Source organism: Austrofundulus limnaeus, unplaced genomic scaffold, assembly GCF_001266775.1.
Source record: "Austrofundulus limnaeus strain Quisiro unplaced genomic scaffold, Austrofundulus_limnaeus-1.0 Scaffold787, whole genome shotgun sequence".
Classification (NCBI taxonomy): Eukaryota; Metazoa; Chordata; class Actinopteri; order Cyprinodontiformes; family Rivulidae; genus Austrofundulus; species Austrofundulus limnaeus.
Window position 1 is genome coordinate 43,732 of NW_013953189.1, and position 25,321 is coordinate 69,052.

The 25,321-nt window shown below is 39.8% G+C and overlaps 1 protein-coding gene across 17 annotated transcripts in view; it reads left to right on the plus strand.

Moving 5' to 3' along the window:
* LOC106532527 (receptor-type tyrosine-protein phosphatase delta) overlaps nucleotides 1–25,321 on the plus strand; it is an 80,618-nt gene that overhangs the window by 38,511 nt on the left and 16,786 nt on the right. For 4 of the 17 annotated variants that reach the window (XM_014028604.1, XM_014028609.1, XM_014028605.1 and 1 more), the window contains 18 exons: nucleotides 1,894–2,004; nucleotides 3,420–3,431; nucleotides 3,873–4,142; nucleotides 5,101–5,210; nucleotides 5,664–5,861; nucleotides 6,028–6,153; nucleotides 6,260–6,407; nucleotides 6,526–6,674; nucleotides 6,859–7,003; nucleotides 12,124–12,218; nucleotides 12,360–12,616; nucleotides 13,744–13,837; nucleotides 14,666–14,890; nucleotides 14,973–15,133; nucleotides 15,930–15,941; nucleotides 16,412–16,524; nucleotides 17,156–17,253; nucleotides 19,289–19,412. In XM_014028604.1, the coding sequence (XP_013884058.1) occupies nucleotides 1,894–2,004; nucleotides 3,420–3,431; nucleotides 3,873–4,142; nucleotides 5,101–5,210; nucleotides 5,664–5,861; nucleotides 6,028–6,153; nucleotides 6,260–6,407; nucleotides 6,526–6,674; nucleotides 6,859–7,003; nucleotides 12,124–12,218; nucleotides 12,360–12,616; nucleotides 13,744–13,837; nucleotides 14,666–14,890; nucleotides 14,973–15,133; nucleotides 15,930–15,941; nucleotides 16,412–16,524; nucleotides 17,156–17,253; nucleotides 19,289–19,412 (2,448 nt within the window). Of the gene's footprint in view, nucleotides 1–1,893; nucleotides 2,005–3,419; nucleotides 3,432–3,872; nucleotides 4,143–5,100; nucleotides 5,211–5,663; nucleotides 5,862–6,027; nucleotides 6,154–6,259; nucleotides 6,408–6,525; nucleotides 6,675–6,858; nucleotides 7,004–8,105; nucleotides 8,409–9,503; nucleotides 9,698–9,921; nucleotides 9,949–10,745; nucleotides 10,864–11,143; nucleotides 11,732–12,123; nucleotides 12,219–12,359; nucleotides 12,617–13,743; nucleotides 13,838–14,665; nucleotides 14,891–14,972; nucleotides 15,134–15,929; nucleotides 15,942–16,411; nucleotides 16,525–17,155; nucleotides 17,254–19,288; nucleotides 19,413–25,321 lie in introns of all 17 variants that reach the window. The other 13 variants (XM_014028607.1, XM_014028613.1, XM_014028608.1 and 10 more) reach the window with 5 other exon arrangements.

Sequence of the window (25,321 nt, forward strand, 5' to 3'; positions counted from 1 at the left end):
TCCCGGTCTACCAAGGACCCGGCCCTCCGAGACCAGGGAGTCTGGGTCCTCCGGAGGACCCGGCCTGTCGTTTTGGACACAGCCTTTTCCATGTACTCAGTGTATACAGCTTTTAAACGGACATTTTGTGCTGCATCTGCACCCTTTATCCTCATGCAAATGGTGCTTTTGACAGAAAATAGCACATTTTAAAAAACAGTTTCCAAAGTGGAGATTATTTTTAAAAACTTAGTCTTTAGCATTTCAAAGTTGTTTTGACAATTGGAGCTGTTGAAAATCGATGATTAGTAGCCATTTCCATGCATAGTCGCTATAATTTTCTGCACTACAATACAAAACAACAATGGAGCCATTTTTGCAGTTTTTCTATATTTGTCTGACTTTATATTAAGATCTTGTAACCAATAAACTTCAGTCATGCTCCAGAAAAGTTACTACCTGAGAAGAAGCCATCTTAATGCTTTTACTTTGTATGTAATTTTTATTGCCCTCTATCATTGTGGCATGGGTATTTTGGCATTTCTAGATAATATTTACTTGATATATGTATAAAGACGTTTATCAAATTGAGAAAAATATTCAGAATAGTGTAGGCTATGGGTGAATATTCCCAGAATGGGAAGGGGATAAAACCATTAAAACCTTTGCATCCAGTTTGTTTCCAATTTGAAGCATATTGTGTTTAAAACTTGGTTTTATTTCTGTTGCTTTAAATTGAGGTAAAACATCTTTACATTTATTTCAATTTGTTCAATCGTTTTGTTTTGTGACCCAATTTTCCCTCCATTTTCTCTTGCTTTTTTAATTTTTTATTTTTTCTACGGGTCCTGACCTAACCCTGACCCGACCTCTTCGTCTGTCTTGTCTGTATTTGCCCAATCAAATGTCCCAGTTTTGTTTTCCCCTCCCAGCTGTTACTCACTCAACCTGAATAGTCCAGATGGCCAAGACACACAACATTAGTGTGCTCATACTCTCACAAAACAGCTCGCAAACACACATATTTCGTCATGGCTTTTTATCATCACTTTCTTTTTTTTTTCTTTTTTACTATTCTCCTTCATTATCAACAAAAAGCCCCAAGCAACCACTTTTTTGATAAAGTTTTTTCTGGGCGCTTTTTTTGCCTTACCACGCCATCTTTAAAGAACCTCTGGTTGACTTTTTTGACAGTTTTTCTATTTTCAGGGAGCGAGAAAGCATCAGTCCCTTCCCAAGGCTTTGCGTATGTCGTCCTTTTTTTTAAAAATCTGTTGGCCTTGACGGATCTCGATTAATGTCCTTACCTCACGAATGGGTGTGTTTTAAAACTGACCTCACACTCCTGATCCCTCTGGTGGATCCGCAAGAATTGTTGATATCTTCTTGCCATGGCAATATCTCTGAAAACGGACTTGCTCTTATATAACTACATCTCAATTTTCAGCAAAGACTTTTTTTTAAATGCTGTACTAGTGACTGGATTTTTTTATATATATATTTTGACTACTTTGTTGTCTGTGTTTCTGTCTTGCATGAAGACAAAATTTTCTGTTTTTGTGGACTTTATATTTTTTGTATTTTGTTATCTTTTTATTTCTAAATCATGAAGGTGGCCCTTGTTTGGGGCAGATTCTTGATGGCAGTGGTAGAAACCTGTTGAATTTGGCTCCCTTTGTAGCCATGTACAAATGTTACCCTTTTGCTTTTACTTGAGTCTCTATGAGTGTCATTTGATTTTTTTTTTAAATTTATGTCATTTATACGTTGATGTATTTGCATTTGTTCATTATTATACACATGTTATTTGCTGTTTTTCACTTCTGTGTATATGCTGCTTCTCCCCGCTCCATCTGTGACTCTTCCTTGCCCTTCTGTCCTCCATTTCTTCTCTCCATCGCTCCGACCATCCAGGTGCTCTCCAGATAGAGATGAGTGAGGAGTCGGACCAGGGGAAGTATGAGTGTGTTGCCACCAACAGTGATGGGACACGATATTCCACCCCAGCTAACCTGTATGTCAGAGGTAAGACAGAGACAACGAATATAGAAAGACAGGCAAACACAAAGACTTTTTTAAAAAGGAGGAATTATGCAAAATCAACTTTTATTGTGTTAAAATGTCATTCCCTCATCAAAAACATAGCCAGGGTGTTGCTTTGACTCATTCGTATATGTCTGAGAAATCCTTAAATCTTCTGTGGTAGCCACGTGGAGCTACCTAAATGCTTGCTGGTACAAAGCACCACCTATTTGTACGAAGCTCCTCCCTGGAGCTCAGTCTGAATCTGAGCTCCAGTCCCACAGAGCACTCCTCCCTCGATGCATTGTTTCAAAATGTTCTGAAGTGGGAGAGTCAGAAATGGTAGGAATTTCTTAAAGAGACAGAGGCCAATTTCAAGACGTTTGCAAAGTAAAATTTATTTTTCATATTTACAGCATTTTCATAACAATTGAAGGTAACATAGTTACCTGACTGTGGCACTTTAACTATGTGCCTGGAAAATACATAATACTCCTCCTCATACACACACTTAAAAGATATTTTCCTCTGTTTAACAAAAAAAATGCTTGATTAAAAATAGTAATAATTTGTTATTGTTCAGGTTATTGTAGCCATGTATTAAAATGGCCATTGTAAAACAGTATTCAAATGCTCAAATGACTGTAAGTATTTAGTTTTTTCTTTGGTTCACATTTCTCTACAGCCATTGATCTCCCTGCCCACCTTTTTGGCCTTTAGATCTCAAAGAAAATTCAAATCATTGTCCAGTTACAACTTGTGTTTCTTCCAAAATCTGACAGCCATCTCACTTCTCCAGGCTCTGTCTCCCTGCTTGCTCCTTCGACACGCTCATACCCACCAAATGGTTGAATCTCGAAGACATTTTATTCCTCTGGCTTTTTGCTCTTTTGTCTACCTCCCAGCCCTGCCTTGAAAAAAGGGAGGTGGGGGGATTAAACAGTCCAGCGTGCTTTTCCAACTCTAACATTTCTCTTGGGCATACAAAAACAGCACAAACACAACTGGGTGCACACATGCAGCGTTGTCAAACACTTTGGATGTATAAAACAAAAAAAAAACTGACAAACCCAACAACACAGCTTCAGTCATGTGTGTCTAACAGTGCTTGCAAGGCCGGTAAAATCTTGCTGTGCTGCTCAGTGAGTATTTGACAGGCGGTCTGTGGAGACAGCTGGGAATGGAAGCTGCCTTAAACTAGAAGGATTTTTACCAATATCAACTATGGCCTGTGTTTATGTTCTCGCCTTTCTCTCCTCATTGCTTTCTTTCTCTGTCTTCGCTGTACTTCTCTGGCTCCCGCTCTGTCTTTTGCCTCCTTTTGTCTAACTTGTTTTCTCTCCCTGTCTTTTTGATATTTCCTGTTTTCCGTCTATTTCTGCCCCCCCTGCTGTGCTTTGTCCTGCCTCCCACTGCAGAACTGCGAGAAGGTTGGTACAGCAAGAAATGTGTGGCTTTTATTTGAGTCTCCCCCAACGTTTTTAAGCATCCATTTGCATTTCTGTGTCATGTTTGTTTTACAGTACATGAAGTGCTGAAGTTTTAAGCCTGCCTCTATAGTTTAATACTTGTGTTGTTTTTAGTTAGTATGTATAAAATATACCCATCTTTCCTTTGTGTGCATGTGTTTTTCTTATCTTATTTTATGTATGTTTGTTCATAAACTATTTACTGGTGCATACTTTAAAATGGCATTAAAAAATCATTTTGATGTTTCATGCACCCAAGCAATCGTGTGCAGTTTATATACTTTGCAGTCATAATTGAAATCTGTAAAACATCATTTCACTGCTTTGTCCTCCACCTTCCTGCACATTGTTCGAAAATTCTAATCACGTCTCTCCTCTCGCCCACGCCGCGATCCGTTCCAGTGCGCCGTGTCCCCCCTCGCTTCTCCATCCCCCCAGCCGACAGCGAAATCATGCCAGGGGGTAATGTCAACATCACCTGTGTGGCGGTGGGCTCGCCCATGCCGTACGTGAAGTGGATGCTGGGAGCCGAAGACCTGACGCCCGAGGACGACATGCCCATCGGCCGCAACGTTCTGGAACTGACCGATGTCCGCCAGTCCAACAATTACACCTGCGTGGCCATGTCGACGCTTGGAGTGATCGAGGCGGTGGCGCAGATTTCAGTGAAAGGTGGGTTCCATATATAGACTCTGAACTATTGATGACTTTTAAACTGAGTACTGTTAAGGAAAGCTTTGTGTCTTTGAAAGCACAGAACAATCATATAGTTTCTCTGTAAATGTACAGCGGATTTGTGGAGCACTAGAAATAACACAATACTGTGATGAATACTCAAAAGTAGGGGGAAAAAGTTATGTGCTTTATTAACTTAAATAAAAGGTCAAGCATTCCTTAAAGAAATGCATATTGCTCAGTACAATGCCAAATTTAACTACAATACTGTATTTGTAAAGTTGACTGAGTTTTAGCTGTTTTGTGTTGGTCAATTAGCTTTAGCAGCCATTTTGAAATGGGTTAACTCCAGTGGTTAATCAGTTGTAGATGTACATCCATGAATTACTTTCTGAAAGTTTTAATAAAATTCATGCTGTGGTGCATGAGATATCTTGCTAACATACAAGCAAACAAACAGTTTTCGCCTTTCAGCAGCAGGCAGTAAAGATAGAAAGAATAATCCTTTCATTAGGAAATCGCCTGCTGTCTTGATAATTTTGAGTGACACAGAAGACCTAATATATTTTTGTTCCAACTGCTATTTAAACTCGCTAAATCGCTTTGGTTGGTATTTTAATTTGGATTTAATTGATGTTCAAATTGTGGAAAAGGTCAAAATGGTCAGTGAGACAAGAGATAAGTTTCTAAACTGGCTGTGTTAGTTTAATCCTGTGGTCAGACTAATTTTGTCCATAATTATTTTGCAGTACGTTTAATTATTGTAGAGATATTATGGCTTTATCACTATGACTCTGAGCGATCACAGTTTTATTTGTTTTCAGTTTTTGCTGGAAACAATCAAGTTTTGTAAGGAATTTTTTTACATCAGGACGAGTTCTGAAATGTGCTTCTTTAGTCCTCAATTTAAAAGTTGACCATGGAGGAGATTTCATTTTAGTTTTCTTCCCTTCAGCTTTGCCGAAGGCTCCTGGCATCCCTGTGGTGACTGAGAGAACTGCAACAAGCATCACACTGACTTGGGATTCTGGAAACCCTGAACCAGTTTCTTATTATGTCATACAGGTGTGCAGCCTTCACTGAAGCAATTTTTCACTAACTGTGCAGCCACATTCTAAGACACGACTAAAATGTACATGGTTGCAAAACATGGCACTTATTTTGGCTTAAATGGATAGATATGTTGATGTATGGTTATGTGGAATGGGTTAATATTTTGTAGATAGCTATTAGAGTGACTTGAGTTTGAAATAGAATTTAGTTCTGACCCGAATGAAGAGCTAATGACTAGTCTGAGTGGGCCCAGTCCAAACTGGGTTACTGTTGTCTTAAAACACTTCCAGACTCAAAATATTCATAGTTGTTATGTGAATGTTACTATATTTATTATAAAGTTTCTTATTTGCTAGCACAAATAGCAGCAACATACCTTTAGGTCTAAAAAACAAATAAAAGCATTGTGTTCTGGGTTCACTCTTGCACCTCCTCACCTTTTCCTTTGTGTTTTTCCTTCCTCAGCATCGTCCCAAAGGCTCAGAGGACTCTTACAAAGAGATTGATGGCATTGCCACGACGCGCTACAGTGTGGGCGGCCTCAGCCCGTACTCCCACTATGACTTTCGGGTGGCAGCTGTAAACACCATCGGCCAGGGTCCCTCCAGCGAGGCGGTGGAGGCTCGCACAGCTGAGCAGGCCCCATCCTCACCTCCTCGACAGGTCAGGGTGATACTTAAATCGAACCGATTGTAAGCCAATGTTTAACCAGTGAAATGGATTTGGTTCTAAAACTGGTGATCAGGTTTTATCTTTACCAGAGCACAATGTTGTCTATTAGTTCTCAAATTATTGTGTTGAGGTTTGACATTTTTGTTTTATCCTTTAGGTCATTGGTCGGATGTTGAGTGCCACAACAGCTATGATACACTGGGATGAGCCAGAGGAGCCTAACGGTCAGGTGGTTGGGTACAGAGTGTACTACACCTCTGACAATACCATGCCTGTCAACCAGGTGTGTTTCTGTCTGCATGACTTCCTTTATTTTTATTTAATAACTACTATTTATGTTCAAAACACATGAGTCCACTTGCACTGATGTATGGTTCTGTGTTGTTCAGTGGGAGAAGCAGATGGTCCGTAGTGCCAACTTCATCACCATCCAGGATCTAACTCCTAACAAGACTTATTACATCCGTGTGCTGGCCTTCACCTCTGTCGGAGATGGACCCCTGTCCCAGGATCTGCAGATTATAGCCAAGACTGGAGGTAAAATACAAAAACAAGGAAAGGATCAGACAGAAATTTATTCCTGAAATTATGCCCATCTATCAATCTCTGAAAAAGTGTTTGGTTTTTAAATGATGATGACCTTTTTGTTCTGTAGTTCCTTCCCAGCCCTTAGACTTTAAGGGTGAAGCAAAATCTGAGACAAGTATCCTGTTGTCCTGGGTGGCCCCGTCAACCCAGGGAGGCCCAGACAGTCAGATCACAGGCTACGAGCTGGTTTATCGAAAGGTCGACGACACAGAGGAGGTAAGGATTAAGGAACTGAGGGATTTCATGCAGAATAGACCGTTTATTTTACCAATACTTAATGAGTGGTTGGATGGATGACGATACTGTATATATGAAAATGTGGATGTGTCACTGGAACAAAGAGAGGGCAGAGAGAAGCTAAAATGATCCTGATATCCCTCCTGACTTTGTGTCTGTTCAGAGAAAAGTGAACTTTGACCCGACCACCTCCTACCTGCTGAAGAACCTGAAGCCCTTCTCCACTTACACTTTCCAACTGGCTGCCAAGAGCAAAAATGGAATTGGGGCGTACACCAATGAAGTGTCCATTGACACTCCACAGACACGTAGGTGTACCCGGGCACACTGATGGCTGTGAATGTGTGTATGCAGTAGCATGTGTGTGTGTGGAGATTTGAGAAAAAGGAAGGTTTCAGTTTTGACAATGCAAGGATCAAAAAACCAAACAGGTACTATACTTTAAAACCCCATATTGATCAAACTTTATTAAATAAATGTTTCATTCTGCTTCTTATGCATTGTCAAAAAAGAACCATCAGCATAACAGACCCTAGCAGACCTCAAGACTGATGTTTCAACAAATAATATATTCAGGTATAACGTAAAAGTTTGGAACTAAATGAAACACTATAAGGGTTTTGTGGGAAGATGTGATGGGAACAGAATACTGTGATGCTATCTTGGCTTTTCCTGTAAATGTAAAGGATAATCACAAGGAAAATCACCCCTTTGTTAGAGGTGTGCCCCTGAAAATCCCTTTGTTTCCAGGGCAGTTCATGAAGTCCAGACTCTGGTCCTGATCTGAAAAGAATGATAAATCAATCAGGACTCAGCTCGCATGTTATATATGCTGCATTGCACTAAAATGCAATAGCAAAAAATAGTGGTGTGGCTCCTTTAAGAGAGCGAGAGAGAGTGAAACTTATTTGTTGATGACCAATTTGAGGTCTGCCAGAGATTCAGTCAAACCAAGGTAAGATCCCAGACATTTGATGGAAAATACGTTCATCGTGGATTACAGAGGCTTCAGTAGCCTGTAAGGACAAGTAAGTTAATTTTGTGTACAAAACTATTCAGTGTTTTTGTGTTGCGTTTCTTTAAAGTCATTCACGTGTTTTCATTATTCAGAACATTTATATCAAACAGATGTGACACCCATCATTCAGTATCTTTGTTCAACAATCTTGGTTTCCAGTCACAGGATCATTTTTCACACATAAGAGTTTCTGTTCTCCAGTGTTTTGTTTTCATTTTATGTTTCTTTGTCTTTTGTTCTCTTGTTTCTCATCTGCTCCATTTCACCCCCCATTCTTTCTTGGCACACCTGATTTCCTGACCCCCTTCATGAATCCAAATAAACCACAAACACACACAACCTAATAACATTTACCCAAACCCTGCTGTGCCTCCTCAAAACTGGCCGATCAGTTCCTTCAGCACCTCCCCAGGACATCACATGCACCAGTCCCAGTTCTACCAGCCTCTTGGTAAGTTGGGCTCCACCACCCCTGGAGTTTCAGAACGGCGTCATATCAGGATACTCCATTCAGTACTCCACCATGGAGGGCAACAAAACGTCTAAAAGAATTGATGAAATTCCTCCGGGAAGTTCTTCGTATCTCCTGGCAAACCTTGAAAAATGGACTGAGTATGGCATAACAGTTCGGGCACGCACAGAGGCTGGGGATGGACCGGAAAGTTTACAACTGCTTATCCGCACCGAGGAAGATGGTACGTTGCAAAAATGATGCTATGTCTCTCTTAAAATGGTCTACTCAACTAACAATGGCAACCTGTAACTCACTAACAGAATTAATGAGCTCAAAATATCCTAAACTAACAGCCAGCTTGTTCCACTGGCCTTTAAAGGCATCTTTTCTTCCCTCGAGCTACATTATAAAACAAATGATGCATTGGAGAATCACTTTTGCATCTCCCGGTTTTGAAACCCAATCCTCTTTCCCTTCCAAACCACTACAACCCTCCAAAAACGTGTAATCTTCTCGTGGTATTCCCTCACCACTGTCTTCTGTTGACAACAACCCTTTTATTCTCCAGCAGCTGTTTTCCTCCTATTTTACTAGCACTTTTTTTCCCTGTTTCTCCATTTTTTTGGACAAGAAATTCTTTAAATTTTCCAGTTTAGAGATAACAGCAATCCTTACTAACAGCACGACAACCTATATTTTTCCTCACCTGTGTTTTTCTATATGACCACTTTTTACAAACCCTTCCAAATCCTTTATATATATTTTAAAAACTGTTTTTCATTTCAGTCCATGTATTTTTATGTTGTTTTGATTAATAACCAATTATCCAGTGCTCTTTTTTGCTTGTATCCTTATAAAGATATTTTTTTCTAAATCTTTCTTTCTTCCAACGGCTTGTGAAAGAGTCAGTCAGAAAGCAGAAGATGGCTTGAGTTTTGTTTTTGTTTTTTTATAGGTAAAGTGAAGTTTTCAGCTGATGTCTTTCTTGATGACAGTATTTTTTTCTTTGAGTGCCACTTTTTATCTGCCTTTGGCAAGAAATCCTTTGCTGTCTTCCATTATTACCTCTTTGCCTCCTGTACTTCACAGCTTTTTTCCCCTTCATGTTTTTTTTTACTTCAAGCACTCACTTTTTTAACTGTTTTGACTTTTGCCCAGACATCAGAACAGTTTAAGGCTTTTTTGGAGGCTGTACGTTTCTCTTTTTCAGCTTCTGGGTATTTTTATAACCTATTTTTGATGGGACATAATTTCACTATAGGAAAAAGCTTTTACTTGAGAGCTTGAATGCCCGTCATCTGTGACTCCTGACCTCTTATCCAAAATGCGTTTTTAGTTCCAAGTGGTCCTCCGCGATCGGTTGAAGCAGAGACAGTGAATGCCTCGGCTGTTAGGGTGAAATGGCGAGCACCGGCACCCGAGCTGCAGCACGGTCAGGTCCGAGGCTATCAAATCCATTATGTGAGGATGAACTACGGCGACCCTCAGGGTCAACCCCTCATCAAAGACATCCTCATTGATGACTCTCAGGTAAGACTGACTAATAGTTTAACACACGCTATAATCATTAATAATACTAGTTCATAAATGCACTACCATGCTTAAATACTCACATATATCCTATATTGTTGATATATTCAGCTAATATTTCCAGGCCAGTAGTGAATGTTATTGATAGCATACAAAATATACTTTTCTAATTAGTGTTTGTCTTTTTTTTTTTTTTTTCATTTCTGTACGGCTTCGTTGTCCAGTGGGAATACGGTGACTCAGCTGAATATGTGAGTAAATCTTTTGCCAATTTTATTACTCAATAAGAAAAATAGAATGACTCATATGAGATGGTAGCTTCAAAATCTCAGCCAGAGCACAATCTTTTCATAGTTTTCTAATTTTGTATTTTATGTTCTTAATCTTGGAAAAAAACTGTAAGACATAAACTGGACGAGTAACACAATTTATCAGGCTCATTTTGAGACTTTATCAAAACAGTGGTTTATTATTTGGATGGAGACAAGTCTTTGTGAGTTTTAGGTGCGTAGGGAGGTTAAAAAACATTGAAAACACTGAAAGCCATTTTTTATTTTTTTTTTAGCTGTAGATTGCTTTGATACAATTGGAGTATAGTCCCACATCTGTCAAAGATGGACTAGTGAAACTGTAAAAAAAAATAGTATTTGTTTACTTTAAAGCATATTCAATTTGTAAAACTTAACTCATTTATGTGTCTGCATCTGTTTGCCTGTGTTAGCAAAATATCTCATGAACCACTGGACAGAAATGTCATAGCTGATTACTTTTGAAGTCAATCCAGTTCAAGATGACTGCCACCTTAACAAATGTAACAATGCTATAAGGCAGTCAGTTTTACAGATACTGAGCTTTCACTTGGAGTGGTTGTAGCTTAGAGTCATCCTCAACACATACTCAAAGTGCTAACAGAATATGCCAGAGTTTTATTTTGATATACAAGGTAGAGGGCAATATGTATTCCTTAAAGGAATACATATTATACATATATCTTTTCTATGAATACACAAAGATGGCTGATAGATTTTTTTCTTTTGTTTTTCTGTAGGAGGCTGTGCTTGGAGACCTGACGGCAGACACTGCCTACTCTGTGACAGTGGGCGCTTACACTGCCAAGGGTGATGGTGCTCGCAGCAAGGCTGTTACTGTGTGCACCGCCCTGCCTCGTAAGTGTGTCCACTCAAACTGAAAGAAAAAAAGCACAAACAACTGAAATGCAACTATCAGTAATGACATAAAGCATTAATAATAATTAGAGTACATTAAATGACTGAATAAGTCAATGTTGCTCTGTCACACCTTGCAGTGCCAGCGAGAGGCCAGTCATTTAGCGCCACGTTAATATATTCATTTGAGATTATGATTGTTGTCATTTGTAAGTACAAACCTTCTAATTTTCTTTTCACCCTTCTCTTATTCCTTCTCTCACCGTTTCCCTCCTAACAGTGCCTGAGAAACCAAAACTGTTGGTCAGTGACACTGATTCGGGTACCGCTCTACTACAGTGGTACCCCGCTCCCGACCCGCCCACCCCTCTCCTGGGGTACCGCCTCACCTTCGGCCGTGTTGACGTTCTCCCCTTTACTGTCATCGAGTTCCCCACCAAAGAGACTCGCTACACTGCCCAGGACATCCATAAGGGAGCTAACTATGTGTTCAGGCTGTCTGCTCGTAACAAAATGGGCTACGGAGAAGAGTCTGTAAAGGAGGTGACCACTCCAGAAGATGCCCCGAACGGATACCCGGAAAATATTATCTTAGAAGAGGCGACTGACACTTCTCTTCAACTGGCATGGAAATCTGTCCCACTGATTGAGCAGAATGGGAAAATTGCAAAGTACTCTGTGCTGTATAAGGATGTAAACAGTCGAGGAAATGCCTCAGAGGTTGTGGTGCCCACGCCAGGGTCCAGTGTTTTGCTGGAGGGTCTGAGTGCCGATACTGTGTATGATGTCAGGGTGTGTGCGTTCACAGCTGTTGGTCCTGGGCCGTACAGCCCCGCTGTCCAGTTTAGGACGCAGCGGCTAGACCAAGGTAGGATCACTCTCACATTTTTAACAACCCATCATCATTACTCTGGATGCTAGGCCTTCTTTCTTACAGAAACATTTGATCATGTATTGTACAAGTGGCCACAGACGCACAACATCTAGTAACTGCATCCTAAGTGTCCTTTTCCATTGTCTTGTCACTGTAGCCTCAGACCCAGTCTATTCTAAAAAGCAAGGTAAGAGTCATGGGTCTGGGCAAGTATCCCTGTCAGTTCAAACTGTCTGCTAATCAGATCAAAAGCTAAGTTGAGTCTGGTTCTAGAGAATGAAACACAGGTAAGACTATTCTGTTTTATTCTGCAGAAAACAACTGAGCCTCTGGAAATAATAAAAGAAATTATCTTTTTTTCTGTTTTTATTTTTTCTGTGCTGCAGTTTTTGCCACCAACTTCAGAGTAAAAGCAGCCATGAAGAACTCAGTTCTGCTTTCTTGGGAGATTCGAGACAAGAACCCATCCCAGCCATTCACTGTGAGTCATTTTAATGCAAAAAACCTGAAAGAAATTTTACCTATATATCTGAAATGTATTGTGTTTATTACTTATAAAAATTAGTCCGACCCTAGATGGCTACCTATTGAAACCCCAAATCCTTGTGTTTTATTTTCACAGATCCTGTATGGGAAGGGCCAGTCTGTGGAGGTAGATGGCAAACAGACTCAGAAGCTCATAACTGGCTTGGATCCGGACACCCAGTACTCTTTCCTGCTCACTAACCGGGCCAACAGCGCCGGCGGCCTGCAGCACCGCGTCACTGCCGTGACGGCCCCGGACATCCTGAAAACCAAACCCGTTGTTGTGGGGAAGACCATCGCAGACGGCATGGTGACTGTGCAGCTACCGACTGTGCAGACGACAGCAAAAGTCAGGTTAGTAAGGAGTTGGAGACGAGGGGAATAAAAAACAATTCAGTTTGTTTTACAGACTCTGAGAGGGCATTTGTTGGATTTTATCAGCTGTTGTTTTCATTTATCAAGAGGGTTTTGTCAAAGGCAGCTGCAAAGCAAGTGGAGGGATGCCTACAAAGCTGAGGCCTGGTTCCTTTTTATTTTCAGCCAAACGTCATTCTTCCTTTGAAGTATCTTAGACATCTGAACTTTACGTTTGATTAGTTGTTTCTGATTTTGCTTTCTACATCATTTTAACTCCTGGAGGAATTCACTGTCTGTGCCTTAATGAATTGTGTGTTGCTCATCAGCAAAAACCTATTCCAGTGATAATGTTGTTCTTGGACTGTCTGCATCAGAAAGTATCAAACACAGGCAGATGTCTCTCTGTAGAAGCCACACTGTTTGGATTACTGGTGCTGTTTCACAGCAGCTGCTGTAGTAAAGTAGCATATTAGTGACAGAACAGAAGAAATATATATATATATTTTTTTACTAATAGTTAGATGGGAAGATCTGTCTCAGCCTTGTTTTATTAGGAAGCTGTTGGAAAGCAGTTAGCTCTCAGAGGTTTTAGACTAAGATAATATTTTGTTGTTAAAAGGACAGAGTTGTAACCAAATATAAAAAAGTTAATCTCATGCAATATCACAAGATGTCACATTCAGAGTGTGTTCAAAATGACTCAGCTACTACTACTTTACACACAGACATAAACATTATGACCCACCTTTCATCCTTTTGGTGGTGAATGGTAAACTAAAACAAAACAGATGACAAAACAGACCTACTGCTCATGACTTCTATCATTTTTACTGAATAATATATTGAAGTGTTTGAGTGAAAGGTTTATTGACAAAGAGATAAAAAACAATGTGCAAATTTTTTCAAAATTATTTTAGTTTTTTTGTGTTGTGTTTTATTATTTTAATGTCCAAGCCATTCTGATGCCTGCATGTTTACCACACAGACATAAGATAGTTATCAATATCCTTCGATACCTCAAACCTGTGTTGTTTTAATTTTCATGGTGTGGTGGGTTTCTCAGAGATGGATGAGTTTTTAAGCATGTGTAGGCTTGATCTCAGTTCATCATGTGTGTGTTTTAGGGGTTACTACGTGGTGGTGGTGCCGCTGAAGAAGCAGCGAGGAGGGAAGTTTCTGAATCCGTGGAGTGAGCCGGATCAAATGAACATGGATGAGGTGAGAACAGTTTAAGTTGTGGGTGACTCTGGGCTACCACCACACCAAATTTTATCTCAGTATCTGTAAAATTGACTGATTTAGTACCATTTGTGTGCTTTCTAAAATCTGTCGGTAGATGTGGCTATCTTGAAATGCGTTGGCTCCAGAAGTTAATCAGCTGTAGATGTACATCCAATGATTACTTTCTGAGAGTGAAAGCTAGAAGGAAACATTAAAAAGTCTGCAAACCATTTATTTTTGGTTAAACGTGCACATAGTCTTAGTCAAAGTTTTTTTTTTTCTGCTGCAGTGTGTATCTTTCATCTTATTATGCATGTTAAGATGGACAACCAGGCCATCAACTGCTGGCTTAATTCAAACAATATTTTCACATGCCATTTCCCATCTAATTCCACTTCCTGCCTTTTTCCTAAAAACATAATTACCTCATTATCCTGTTCTGAAAGCACATTCGTGTGAGAGATTGGTTAAATAGACCTTTTTATGGTGCGCACTGAATAAATGGATAAATGCTGCAGCAACTCAGTTGATGAAGACAAATGTGCTTTTGTAAATTCTCTGCGGAGCCCTTTGTTCCCCCGGTGATGAGCGGGTTTTGTGCAGGTTAAATTGTCAATACTTCAAACTGTGATTTTACGATTACATTTCAGAGAAATTCCCTTCCTGAGTTTCACTGATGATGCACTTTGTTTAAATATGCTCTATTTCAAATGAAAATAAAACCAAGCTATCAATTCTGTCCGTGTGATTTGATACTTTTTCCAGTCTGTTTCCTCTCTTCATATTACCCAGTAATCATCAAATACTTTATTTTTTCTGTTCCAGCTTCTTAAAGAGATCAACAGGACCAGCGTCAGCCGGGCACTTCGTATCCGAAGACAGGCTGGCCAATCAGATCCCAGGGCCTATGTCACAGCGCACTTCAAGACCCTCCCACTGGAGTTTACGTTAGGTGATGGACGAAACTACGGCGACTTCCGTAACCGTCCTCTAACGGGTGGACAGGAGTACGTCTTCTTTGCGCTTGCACTGCTTGACCTCTCAGAAAACGTGAGCCCGGACACCCAACAACTGTTTTACCTGTCTAATATGTTTACACAGCAAAACCCCTAAAATCTATGGTTTCTTACAGACAATGTTTTCAACAAGCCCTTATTCTGACCCGGTGACGTCATCGGACGTGGATCCTCAGCCCATTATCGATGAGGAGGAGGGGCTGCTGTGGGTGGTGGGTCCTGTGTTGGCTGTGATTTTTATCGTCTGCATCGTCATCGCTATTCTTCTATTTAAAAGGTAAAAAACAGGATGGTAGAGGTAAAAAAAGAGCAACAGTTTAGCTCATTTTAGCTTTTAATTACTGCTTTGGTCATTTTGGCTATTATCTATTGTTTTGCTACTTTTAGCTACTGTTTGATTTACTTAATTAGTTAGTTTTGCTCATTGTAGCTTCTGTTTTGCTTGGTTTAAATGTAATAATTCCCTATCAGCTTTGAGATAAAGTTTCTGCAATCAATTTGCGTTCACGTTTTCACAGCACATGCAAATTTTTCGAGTTTTTTTTTTTTTTTTGTAATCTGCATTATTGCCCATACAAAGTGAGCACCATAAAAGACAGAGTGAGATAGCAGCATTACTGGTCATTAGCATTATTCATGATAATCATCTGTTCTCTGGCTACAGCTTTATTAATATACATAAAAACCAGCTGTGACAGATGTGGCGTAGCAGATTTATAAAACTTGATGGTGATAATCTGATGCTTATGATCGTGGAGTGCTACTAATAGTATTCATCAGCCTTTTATGTCTCACCTGGAGTCATGATCCCAGCATGTTATTGGGTGATCGAGTAAGGGAGCAAGAAAAAAAAGTGTTTCTTTTATTTGTATTTAAGTCTGCTGTTCACCTTTGTGTCCAAAGGAGGTTTTATGTCGTGTATTGAACACACTCACATAGAAACCTAGTTAGTCTGAACAAAGAGAAAAAGATGAGTTCAGCTCTCCTTTTGTCTCTGATGCCCTTTGATTGGACACTAATGTTCTTCTTCCTTGTCTGTTCTTTTATCTGTTCATCTCTCCGTGTGGATCCAGCAAACCTGACAGGTAAACACAAGCTCCTTATTACCATTTCTACTGGCCCACAGGAACATTTTTCTTGAAAAGCCTCTTCAAGGATTGCTTTACAAAATCGATTGATTTAGGGCCAGAATTAGGCTATTGCTGCTCAGATAAACCATGTTTTAAAGTTAGTTGCGCTAAAAGAATCGCTCAGTTCAACAGGTTTCGTTTCTTTTATTGCATTTGAGTAAGCTAGAAAGCAATGTTTGACCATTTAAAATTAAGAGTAATGGAAGCTGCTCTGGATTTGCTAGAAAATTAGCATTTCCAGACTATTGCCCGTGACATATCTGAATATAAAAAAAAATCAGGGGTGTATCAGTATTTGTACTGAAGATTTGCATTTATAGAGGTTAGGCCAAAGTGTATATGAGCCCAAACCTTCACTGGTCTAAATTTCATGCAGAGTGATATCAAGTACATCACATTGAGGTAAATTGTGACTGTTATTCTAGGAAACGAGCCGAAGCTGAGGGAAGGAAGGGCAGTTTTCCCTGCAGCAAAGCCATGTCCTCCCACCATCCCACAGATCCTGTGGAGCTGCGGAGGATCAACTTCCAGACTCCAGGTAGATTTGAAACAAAACCCGTCCAGCCAACGCAGCAGCGTGTAGTCAGAATCAGTCATGCTGATGAGGTTCACTGTGTTGTTTCCCCTTACAGCCTACCGTGTTTCAGTGTACCGCGGTTACCGCCGTTTGTCAAGTTAGTTGGTCTTAGTCAACCACAGATTTCCTTCTTTCTTCCTTTCTATCCTTCCATTTTCATTCTGACTAACCCTCCACCCCATATAGGATGAAGCTGCATCAGTTGACAACATTTCACCAAGCGCCACTTACTTTAAAATCGCAAGAAAAAAGTCATACTTAATTTATAACTGCCTGTGCTGTTGTCTTTTTTTATCCTCACCAGCAGTGTTCATATACTCCGAGGACATGTTTTTGTGTCTTGGCAGCTTTTTGAACTCGCACATTGTTCTCTCCAGTCTGTCTGGAGAGAAAACGTCACTTAACAAAAATAATTAAATAATGAAGAAAAAAAAAAAGATCCCACTTCCATTTGCCTCTTGTGCTGACCATGGGCTGAACACTAAACAACACCTCCTTAGAGGATTCCAGCTTTTAACATTTTCTTTCAAAAAGAGTTCAGCAGTACAGTATTGGTATCAAAACTGACTTTTTTTTTTCCTGTGCTCTGCAGGCATGGCGAGTCACCCACCCGTCCCCATCTCTGAGCTGGCAGATCACGCTGAGCGCCTCAAGGCAAATGACAATCTCAAGTTCTCTCAAGAATATGAGGTAGGAATGCTGATTATCTGCCACTGAAAATCTCCAACTTGGGGAAATTCGTCTGGTTTTGTTCCGAGGCGCTCTTGTTTATCAGCGACGTGTCATTTTTCAATTTCTGTGGCCTCTGCATTGACATCACATTTTGATTTGTCGACTTCCCGAGAGATGAACTGCGTTTCCATCGCTTTTGCCATCGTGCTGTTATCTCCACAAATATGAGAGGAAAATTCAAATTGCAAGCTCAAAGACAGTTTGCTTACAGCCAGATGGTTATCAAGCTCTCGCTTCTACGCTCTGGTGGACACAGAGAAAATAGAAATCAAGAAGCACCCACAAAGAGCAAACCGAGTGATTCAGGGAACAAGTGTTCTCTGCACACAGAAGAAAATCTTGATTAGTTTCCTTCTACTTGCAGCGCAGTTAATATGGAGCAACAATAGCATCAACTGTGTGTCTGAACTCAGTGTGCACGCAGATCAGCAGAAATGTTTTAAAAACATGCCCGCTGTTTTAGTAACCAGAGCCGGTATTACAATGAGCTCTGCAGAGATTTGTTAAAGGAGTAGAAAAATGTTTTTTTGTTATTTATTTACTTTTTGCTTACAAAAGAAAAAAAAATCTTTGACGGCCGAAGGGCCTCTGGGTGAAGATGGAGACATACGGCTCTAATTGGCTACTGCAAGAAAGAGACAGATTGTGTGTGACAGATGTATAAAGTAATACAAGGACGGATTAAAAAAAGTGGAAAAACAGAATGAGAGTGTTCTCCAGGAGAGAAGTGTTGGGAGAAAAAAATGAGACGGTGAGGGAGAGAAGCTGAGTGTGATTGTGGTTATCGTTGGAACCGTTCCGTTGGGCCTCACATTCCCTCTGCATGACTGTGTGCTTTGTTCGGTGTTGAACCCTCAACGAAGGAACGAGAGAGCGACGGATGGAAGCGAGGCCAGGAATGATTGTGGTGTGATAATCAGACACACTTGATGCTGGCAGCGTGGAGAAAGCAGTCTTAAACTTACCCATACACATACGTGCACTTATCCAGCACCACTCCTGTCCATTTTTCCCCACAAAACCATAATTATGTGTCGTAAAATATTCAAAATTGCTAAATTGCTCTGGCTCTCCCCTCTTTGTGCTTCTCCATTGACAGCCCTGTAATGACCTCATGTCTGCCTCTCCCGGCTAACAGCAATGGTTACACTGTAATTACCCTCCAGGAGCTTAATGGTCTGACACAACCATCCTCCTTCTACCAGTGGAAATTTATTGTGCTTTTATCATCTTTCTCTGGCAGATAGTATCTCTGTTGGAAGTGGAAAGACTTTCTTGAAATAGGATATCATAAGTACCCATGTTCCTGTCTGGTATCAGTAATGCATAGCTAATCTTTAATTTGTAGTAGTTTTTAATGGCAGGTTGTAGCTTCAGTATTCCTGGACTGTATCTGCATGTGGAAATTATAAACATCTTCTAAGCACCGGTTCCTGCAGTTTGATGGTAAATTTTTGAGCCAGCTGGTAACTTCAAGAGAGGTCTTGTAGAGTTTTGTCAGTTTGTGATGGTAATGAGAAGTCACATTGTATGCAGGGGTTCCTCAAGGACGTGTACTCAGTCCTGCCCTTGACTATGGTGACACCCAACCGTTCTACAATATTTGCATGTTCTCATCGAATTTGCATGGGTTCCTCTGGGTACTCCAGTTTCCTCCTATAGAAATATGTTTAAACTGCCTTCAAGCCCAGACCTTCGCTGAAAAAGAAATCTGTGATCTCAGTGAGGTTTGCCAGGTTAAATACAGCTTAACAAATACAACACTACTTACCTATGAATTCCAATCCACTGATACTTATGTTCTGAATCAGCCTTTTTGGCTATCAAAGTGTTTCTGTTTTCCTTTTTACATCATACACGTTGTGGCTTTTATTCCACTTTTGAATTTTAAACTCATTCTGTGCTGGAGTTTTTATTTGAAACCCACAAACTTTAGTAATACCAAAATATTTTATAACTTTGTTGTTTGCTTTGTCATCTTTATCTCTTGTAGTCCATTGACCCGGCTCAGCAGTTCACATGGGAAAACTCCAACTTGGAGGTCAACAAACCAAAGAATCGCTATGCTAATGTTATCGCCTATGATCACTCAAGGGTTATACTTTCGAGCGTTGATGGTAAGACACATTTAAATTATTTTGGTATTTAATGGTTGGTTCTTTTTTTTAATTAGTTGTGTTTAGAAGAAGAAATTTGATTAGTTATGTTGTTACAGGAACTGGGAGTTGAGGTGTAGAACTTAGGGGTAAAAACATTAGAAACACTAGTGTAGAAAAAACAGGGACTACGTTTTTTTTTTTTTTGTTTTTTTTTTTTTTTTTTTTTTTTTTTTTTTGGGTTTCTTGGGGAGTAGTTGTCTGTACCAAGTCAAGTTTAGTAATAAGAAATCTGATACTGATGATAATAAAGACTGTAAATGCAGACACACATTACAGCCTTTTAATTATGAAACTGATTGACTTAAAATAGGTGTGAAAAGGAAATGAATTATCAAATATAATGGTGCTCAAAACATTTATTTATAGTTTGTAGCTTACCATCATCAGTGTTTGAATGTGTGTATGAATGGACAAATGACTTTTAGTGTAAAGAAAAGATAAGATAAGATAAGATAAGATAAGATAAGATAAGATAAGATAAGATAAGATAAGATAAGATAAGATATACTTTATTGTCCCCTAAGGAGAATTTGTTGCAGGTGGAGGCGCAGCGACCGCAAGACACACAAACACACCTAGAACAAAAAAAATGTCACAGTACAGTTCTCAACAAACAAAACATCTGAACTAAAACATGACATCTGAAACTACCAACAATTAGTTTGCACAAAGATAAACATATTGCACATCCGGACACAGCTCAACTTCATTGTTATACAAACCAGCAATAAAAACGATTAAAATTTGTTAAAAAGCAATATTATAAACAACATACGAGATTAGACTGCAATGATTGCAATGGCAAAGGTTGAAAATTTGACCCAATTATTTTCATTGAGGTTTTCATTATATTAATGAGTCTTGACTTGGACTTCACAGTAAGTGAGCTGAACCAAGCACCCATGCCATATCTAATTACACTGCCAAGAACAGCATTATGGAAGGTCTGCATGATCTTAGATTGGACACCAAACAGCCTACTGTAAGTCTTCGCAGAAAATGCAGTCTCTGGGCTAGTTTGGAGCACAGCTAGTCAACATGTTCATTCCAGCACAGAGTATTGCACATAATAATACCAAGGTATTTAAAAGAGTGCACTTGTTCAATTATATTTCCATCAAAGGTCACATGATAATCATGTGCTCTCAATCCCTTAGGATCAAAGATCATTTCTTTAGGTTTACTGGAATTCAAAACTAAACAGTTATAATAATAAAGTGCTTTGGAGTCCGTAGGGACTTGATAAGGCACTATGTAAGTTCTAGCCATTTACCATTTGGAGGAAAATAAACTATCCTGATGAAATTCCCATTAATCTCACACCGTTCTCGCTTCAACATCCCATTTGAACCCCGTTAAATGTCTTCCTACATCATCCCTATGTCTAAAATATGAACTGTGTGTGTGTATATATATATATATATATTGTACTTGAAAAGAAAACACTCAAAGCAGCTCTTACAATCTAGGAGATATACCATGCAATATTTTAATATAAGTCGCCACTAGCACACGTTGCACAAAGCTAAATATGAGGAGTATACTGAAGTTGCAAGTACAGAAACAACAGCAAGCAGAACCATAACCACTCCTTCTGGTAGTGTCAACAACAGGCTGTGGCCCCTTCCGTCAGTTCAGTTACCCATCAAAACCTTTAAAAGAATGAACCAGAATCAAACATGTTTTTTTACTCACAGCAACATTAGAAGGTGCTTTAACCCATCAGTCAGGTTTAACATACTTTTAACTGCTATCCTCTCTAAACTGTCAAACACTTTTCTCCCCTCAGACTTCCATTGAGCTTATTAACAAGACATTAAAGTTTTATTTGTGGCTTTTAGACACGTASTTAATGGAAATAACAGTAATTATTTGATTTACTCTGCTGCTGTCTCTGTTTTTTTTTCAGCATTAAAAGCACCGATCAGTAAACACTGCTGTGAATCCGAAGCTGCTCTGTGAATGCTTTGCAAAGCTTTGCTTAGCAAACACAACGAGCACAACTTTGTTTTCTTAAAGCCTTAAAGCAAATTATGTTGCTTCACTTATTCCAGTCTGCTATTAAGTCCTAAATCTGCAGCCCACACACAGCAGCTCCGAGACACGATGGTTTGAATCGGGAAGGATAAAACAGAGGGTAAAGTTATGAGTTGACAGTGAGTCAGAGTGGTGTTTTTGGAAGGTTGTGCACAAAACCGGCAAGAAATTCTATTCGGATCATTTATGGTGCAGCTTGCTTTTACAGACTAAAATTTTCATCTGTTTTCTTTACTTGTTTCATCCTGTTTGGGTGCTGGATGGGGGGCTGCTTCCTCTCTCCAGTGGTCAATGGGTGAGAGGTCAGAAGTCCATTACAGATTTCAGAAAAGAGCCAGAATTGCCTTCACTAAGACCTGGGACCATAGAACCACCAATTAGTCTAACATGCACAGTTTTTGACTGAGTGAGGAAAACAAAATAACCACACAAAATGTATGAGAATAACACGCAGAAGTGATGCAGACTAACTGCTCAACCATGCAGCAAGATGAAAAAGAGAACAAAAAGAGTTCACTTACACATAATCTGCTCATTTCAATATTAGTTTTCATTAGTTGCAATGATTAAACATATTTTTTAATGTCTTAAAGAAAAATTTCCAGTTTCAGCAACTCCTTATCAAAAGTTGAATGTTCATTCATTAATAATTTATCAAGATGTGACAAATGAATAACTGGACACCAAGATGTCAATGAAAATCAAAATCTAACTTATTGACTGAATGCRAAATTATTGATGACAAATTGTGGGGGCAAACACAATATTTCAGCTAGTTAGGAGTCAGTCTGCTGACTCCTTTATTCCCATCACTGGGAGATAAGGGGTTAACTCTTTCAGGGGTTAATAATAGGCCATTATTGAAGGTTAGGGTGCAGTATAATTTACTTACATTTATAAACAAAGTTATACTAACCGGGAGACCTGAATCAGTGTATGAAAAGTTTATTTACTCTGATCAGGGCCCGTATTTATCAAACTTCTTAGAGTGGATTTTTAGACTTAAGTGCTGAAAATTTCTTAGATTTGCTCCTACTNATACTATGAGACACTATGAAATACTATACTATACTATACTATACTATACTATACTATACTTACGTACATACAGTATGCATATATATGTGTGTGTATGCAAGATCTTGTGGGACTTCCAAATAAAAACAGACAAAATGGGAATGGCCAACCAACCAGATATTGTGATCGTTGATAAGCTGCAGAGGACAGCCATTGTGATCGATGTGGCCATTCCTAATGATGGAAACATCAGGAAAAAGGAACACAAGAAACTGGAGAAATACCAAGGGCTCAGAGAAGAACTAGAAAGAGCCGGCAGGTGAAGGCAACTGTAGTGCCCGTGGTCATCGGAGCACTGGGGGCAATGACCCCCACACTGGAGAGGTTGCTCCAACAAATACCTGGAGAAACACTTCAGACATCTCAGTCCAGAAGAGTGCAGTCTTAGGAAGAGCTAAGATACTGCGAAGAACCCTCAAGCTCCCAGGCCTAGAGGACCCAAGCTGGAGATGGAAAACCACCCACCCGAGCAAGAGGGGTGGATGAGAGAGTAGTTTTTTTGTTTGTTTGTTTTTATTCATATAGAAAAAGTAGAGAGTTATGGGGTCAAATTTATAAAGGATTGCGTGGAAACCATACTAAAAATGAACGTACGGCCAAAAGGCGGAAATGGCGTACGCCAAAAAAAATTCAGATTTATAAAACCATGCGTACACATGTTTCTGCGCACCTTTCATTTATAAATCACAGCCGCACCTCAGAGTTTACGCATAAGGTCCCACCTCAGGTTCTACCCTCTACACGCCCACATTCAACCATAAACAGTCAATGTAAAGTACCTCATGAATGTTAAGATGTATTTAAATCAGTCAGCTGATCAATGTCAACAAAAGTGATTGGTTCAGACACGCTCTGTTGTGCGTTTGGAGGATGACAGGTGCTGACAGCTGCTCACGTGAACAGAATGTCTGTAACTGACACAGATTTTCCCTCATTTTGCAGATTTACAGACATTTAGAGTAATCTAATGATATTTTTCAAAAACTCAGCTTCAAATTTATTTTCTCTCAGAGCCTGGAGGACGATAAAAACAATAAATAAAATTAAATAAGTCAGATAAAGTTAGAAATAAGTTCACCGCTCTTCTCCCCCATCCTCCCCCTCCTGCCTGCTCTGTTATCTGCTGCTGACCATCTCCTCACCTCCTCACATCCCACAGCCCTGCATGCGCATGAGAGAAATACAGACTTTAAAAGTGAACTTTTTATAACATCCACACTGGTGAGGGGTGCGCCCTGCATGTGTACCCAAAGCGTGATTTTTGCTGTCGTGCTGTTGAAATGTCTCTTGTCGGGGAGGGGTCTGTGGGTCAGGGTCGTCTGAGGAGGAAGGAGATGAATGGAGATGTGTGAACTTTTATTTAAGATTTAAGTTTTTTTATTTCAAAGGTCCTTATTTCTCACAAGAAAGCTGATGATAAAGTTGAATAAAAATATAAGTTTGATTATGAAGTGAAATTAAATATCTGACAGTGATCATTTGTGTGGCTATAATTCCTCACTTCGCCATCTGTGTCGCAGCTTCCCGTCTCCAAAATAAGCATATGCATCGGTCAGAGCTGGCTGAGGGACCGCACATTTTCATGACAAGTTTGGATTTCATAAATCACAACATTTGCATGAAAAGTGGTGTACGCATGTTTCTGGGCTTGTTTTGTGTGTATGCAAGCTTTATAAATCTGACCCCTGGTCTTGTTACATGGACAAAATGTACCAACAGCCACCCAGATCAAAAATCACAACCACTAACAAGCTCAAGCATGTGCTACTACCCCATTTACTTTACTCTTTTGTGCATTGCTCACAATTAACACTCACACAAATACGGCTATATGTCAGTCAATTTTACAGTCGCTTTACTGAAATTTGGAGTGCTATTATCTGAGAGTCATTGTCAATGCATAGTTAAGGAGTGACATCTCGTAATGTTGCATTAGAATGTAAGTCTGTGAACCTTATTGTCAAGATTAGACTAAATCAGCCAAGACTCATACCTTAAAGCTAAAAAAGTTAACTTTTATAAATTTTAACTGTCACTATGTCCTGACAGTAGAATATGAGATGGACAATATGTGATAAAAAATCAAGCTCCTCCGGCTCCTCCCAGTGATCCTACTGCCATTTGCAGAAATAGACGGCTCCTCATAATCAGCCAATCAGAGGCAGGAATGCCAATCACGCACTGACCTCGCCCTTCTTCCGCACTCATTCAAGCTCAAGATTGCTGTGCTGTTGAAACAACCTAACTTTACATTTTCTGCGAGTTCTGAATGTGTCATGCTGTTTTTCCGCCATCACTGCTCGGTTCTGCTCACTATGCTTCGCGTTCAAGGCGGGCTCCATGTGGGGGAGGAGCTGTGGAGGGAGGGCTGTAGAGAGCAAGGGGGAAGGGCCTGTAAGGTGTTTCCTCAGAACTTCCCACTGCAGTTTTTACACAAGATTAATTCTAATACATTACTCCTGAATGAAAGGCAGTGGTTCATTTGCATTCCTCTAAGGACTTCTAAGCCATTAACTTATTTGTTATTTTGACAGTTCTTTGGTGAGTCGATGTCACTGCATTAGGTCCTTTTGAACGATCTAAAACAAAAAGAAGGAAATAGCCTCAGTTCTGTTCTCATCGTGCATTTCGAAGTGTACTCACCAACTTCAGCTGGCAGGGACCTGAGGCGAAGAAACCGGCTGCTCCGATGTGCAGAGAGAGAGGCAGTGGGAGGCCAAGCCCGAACAGATGAGCCTTATCTGGGCCGAGCA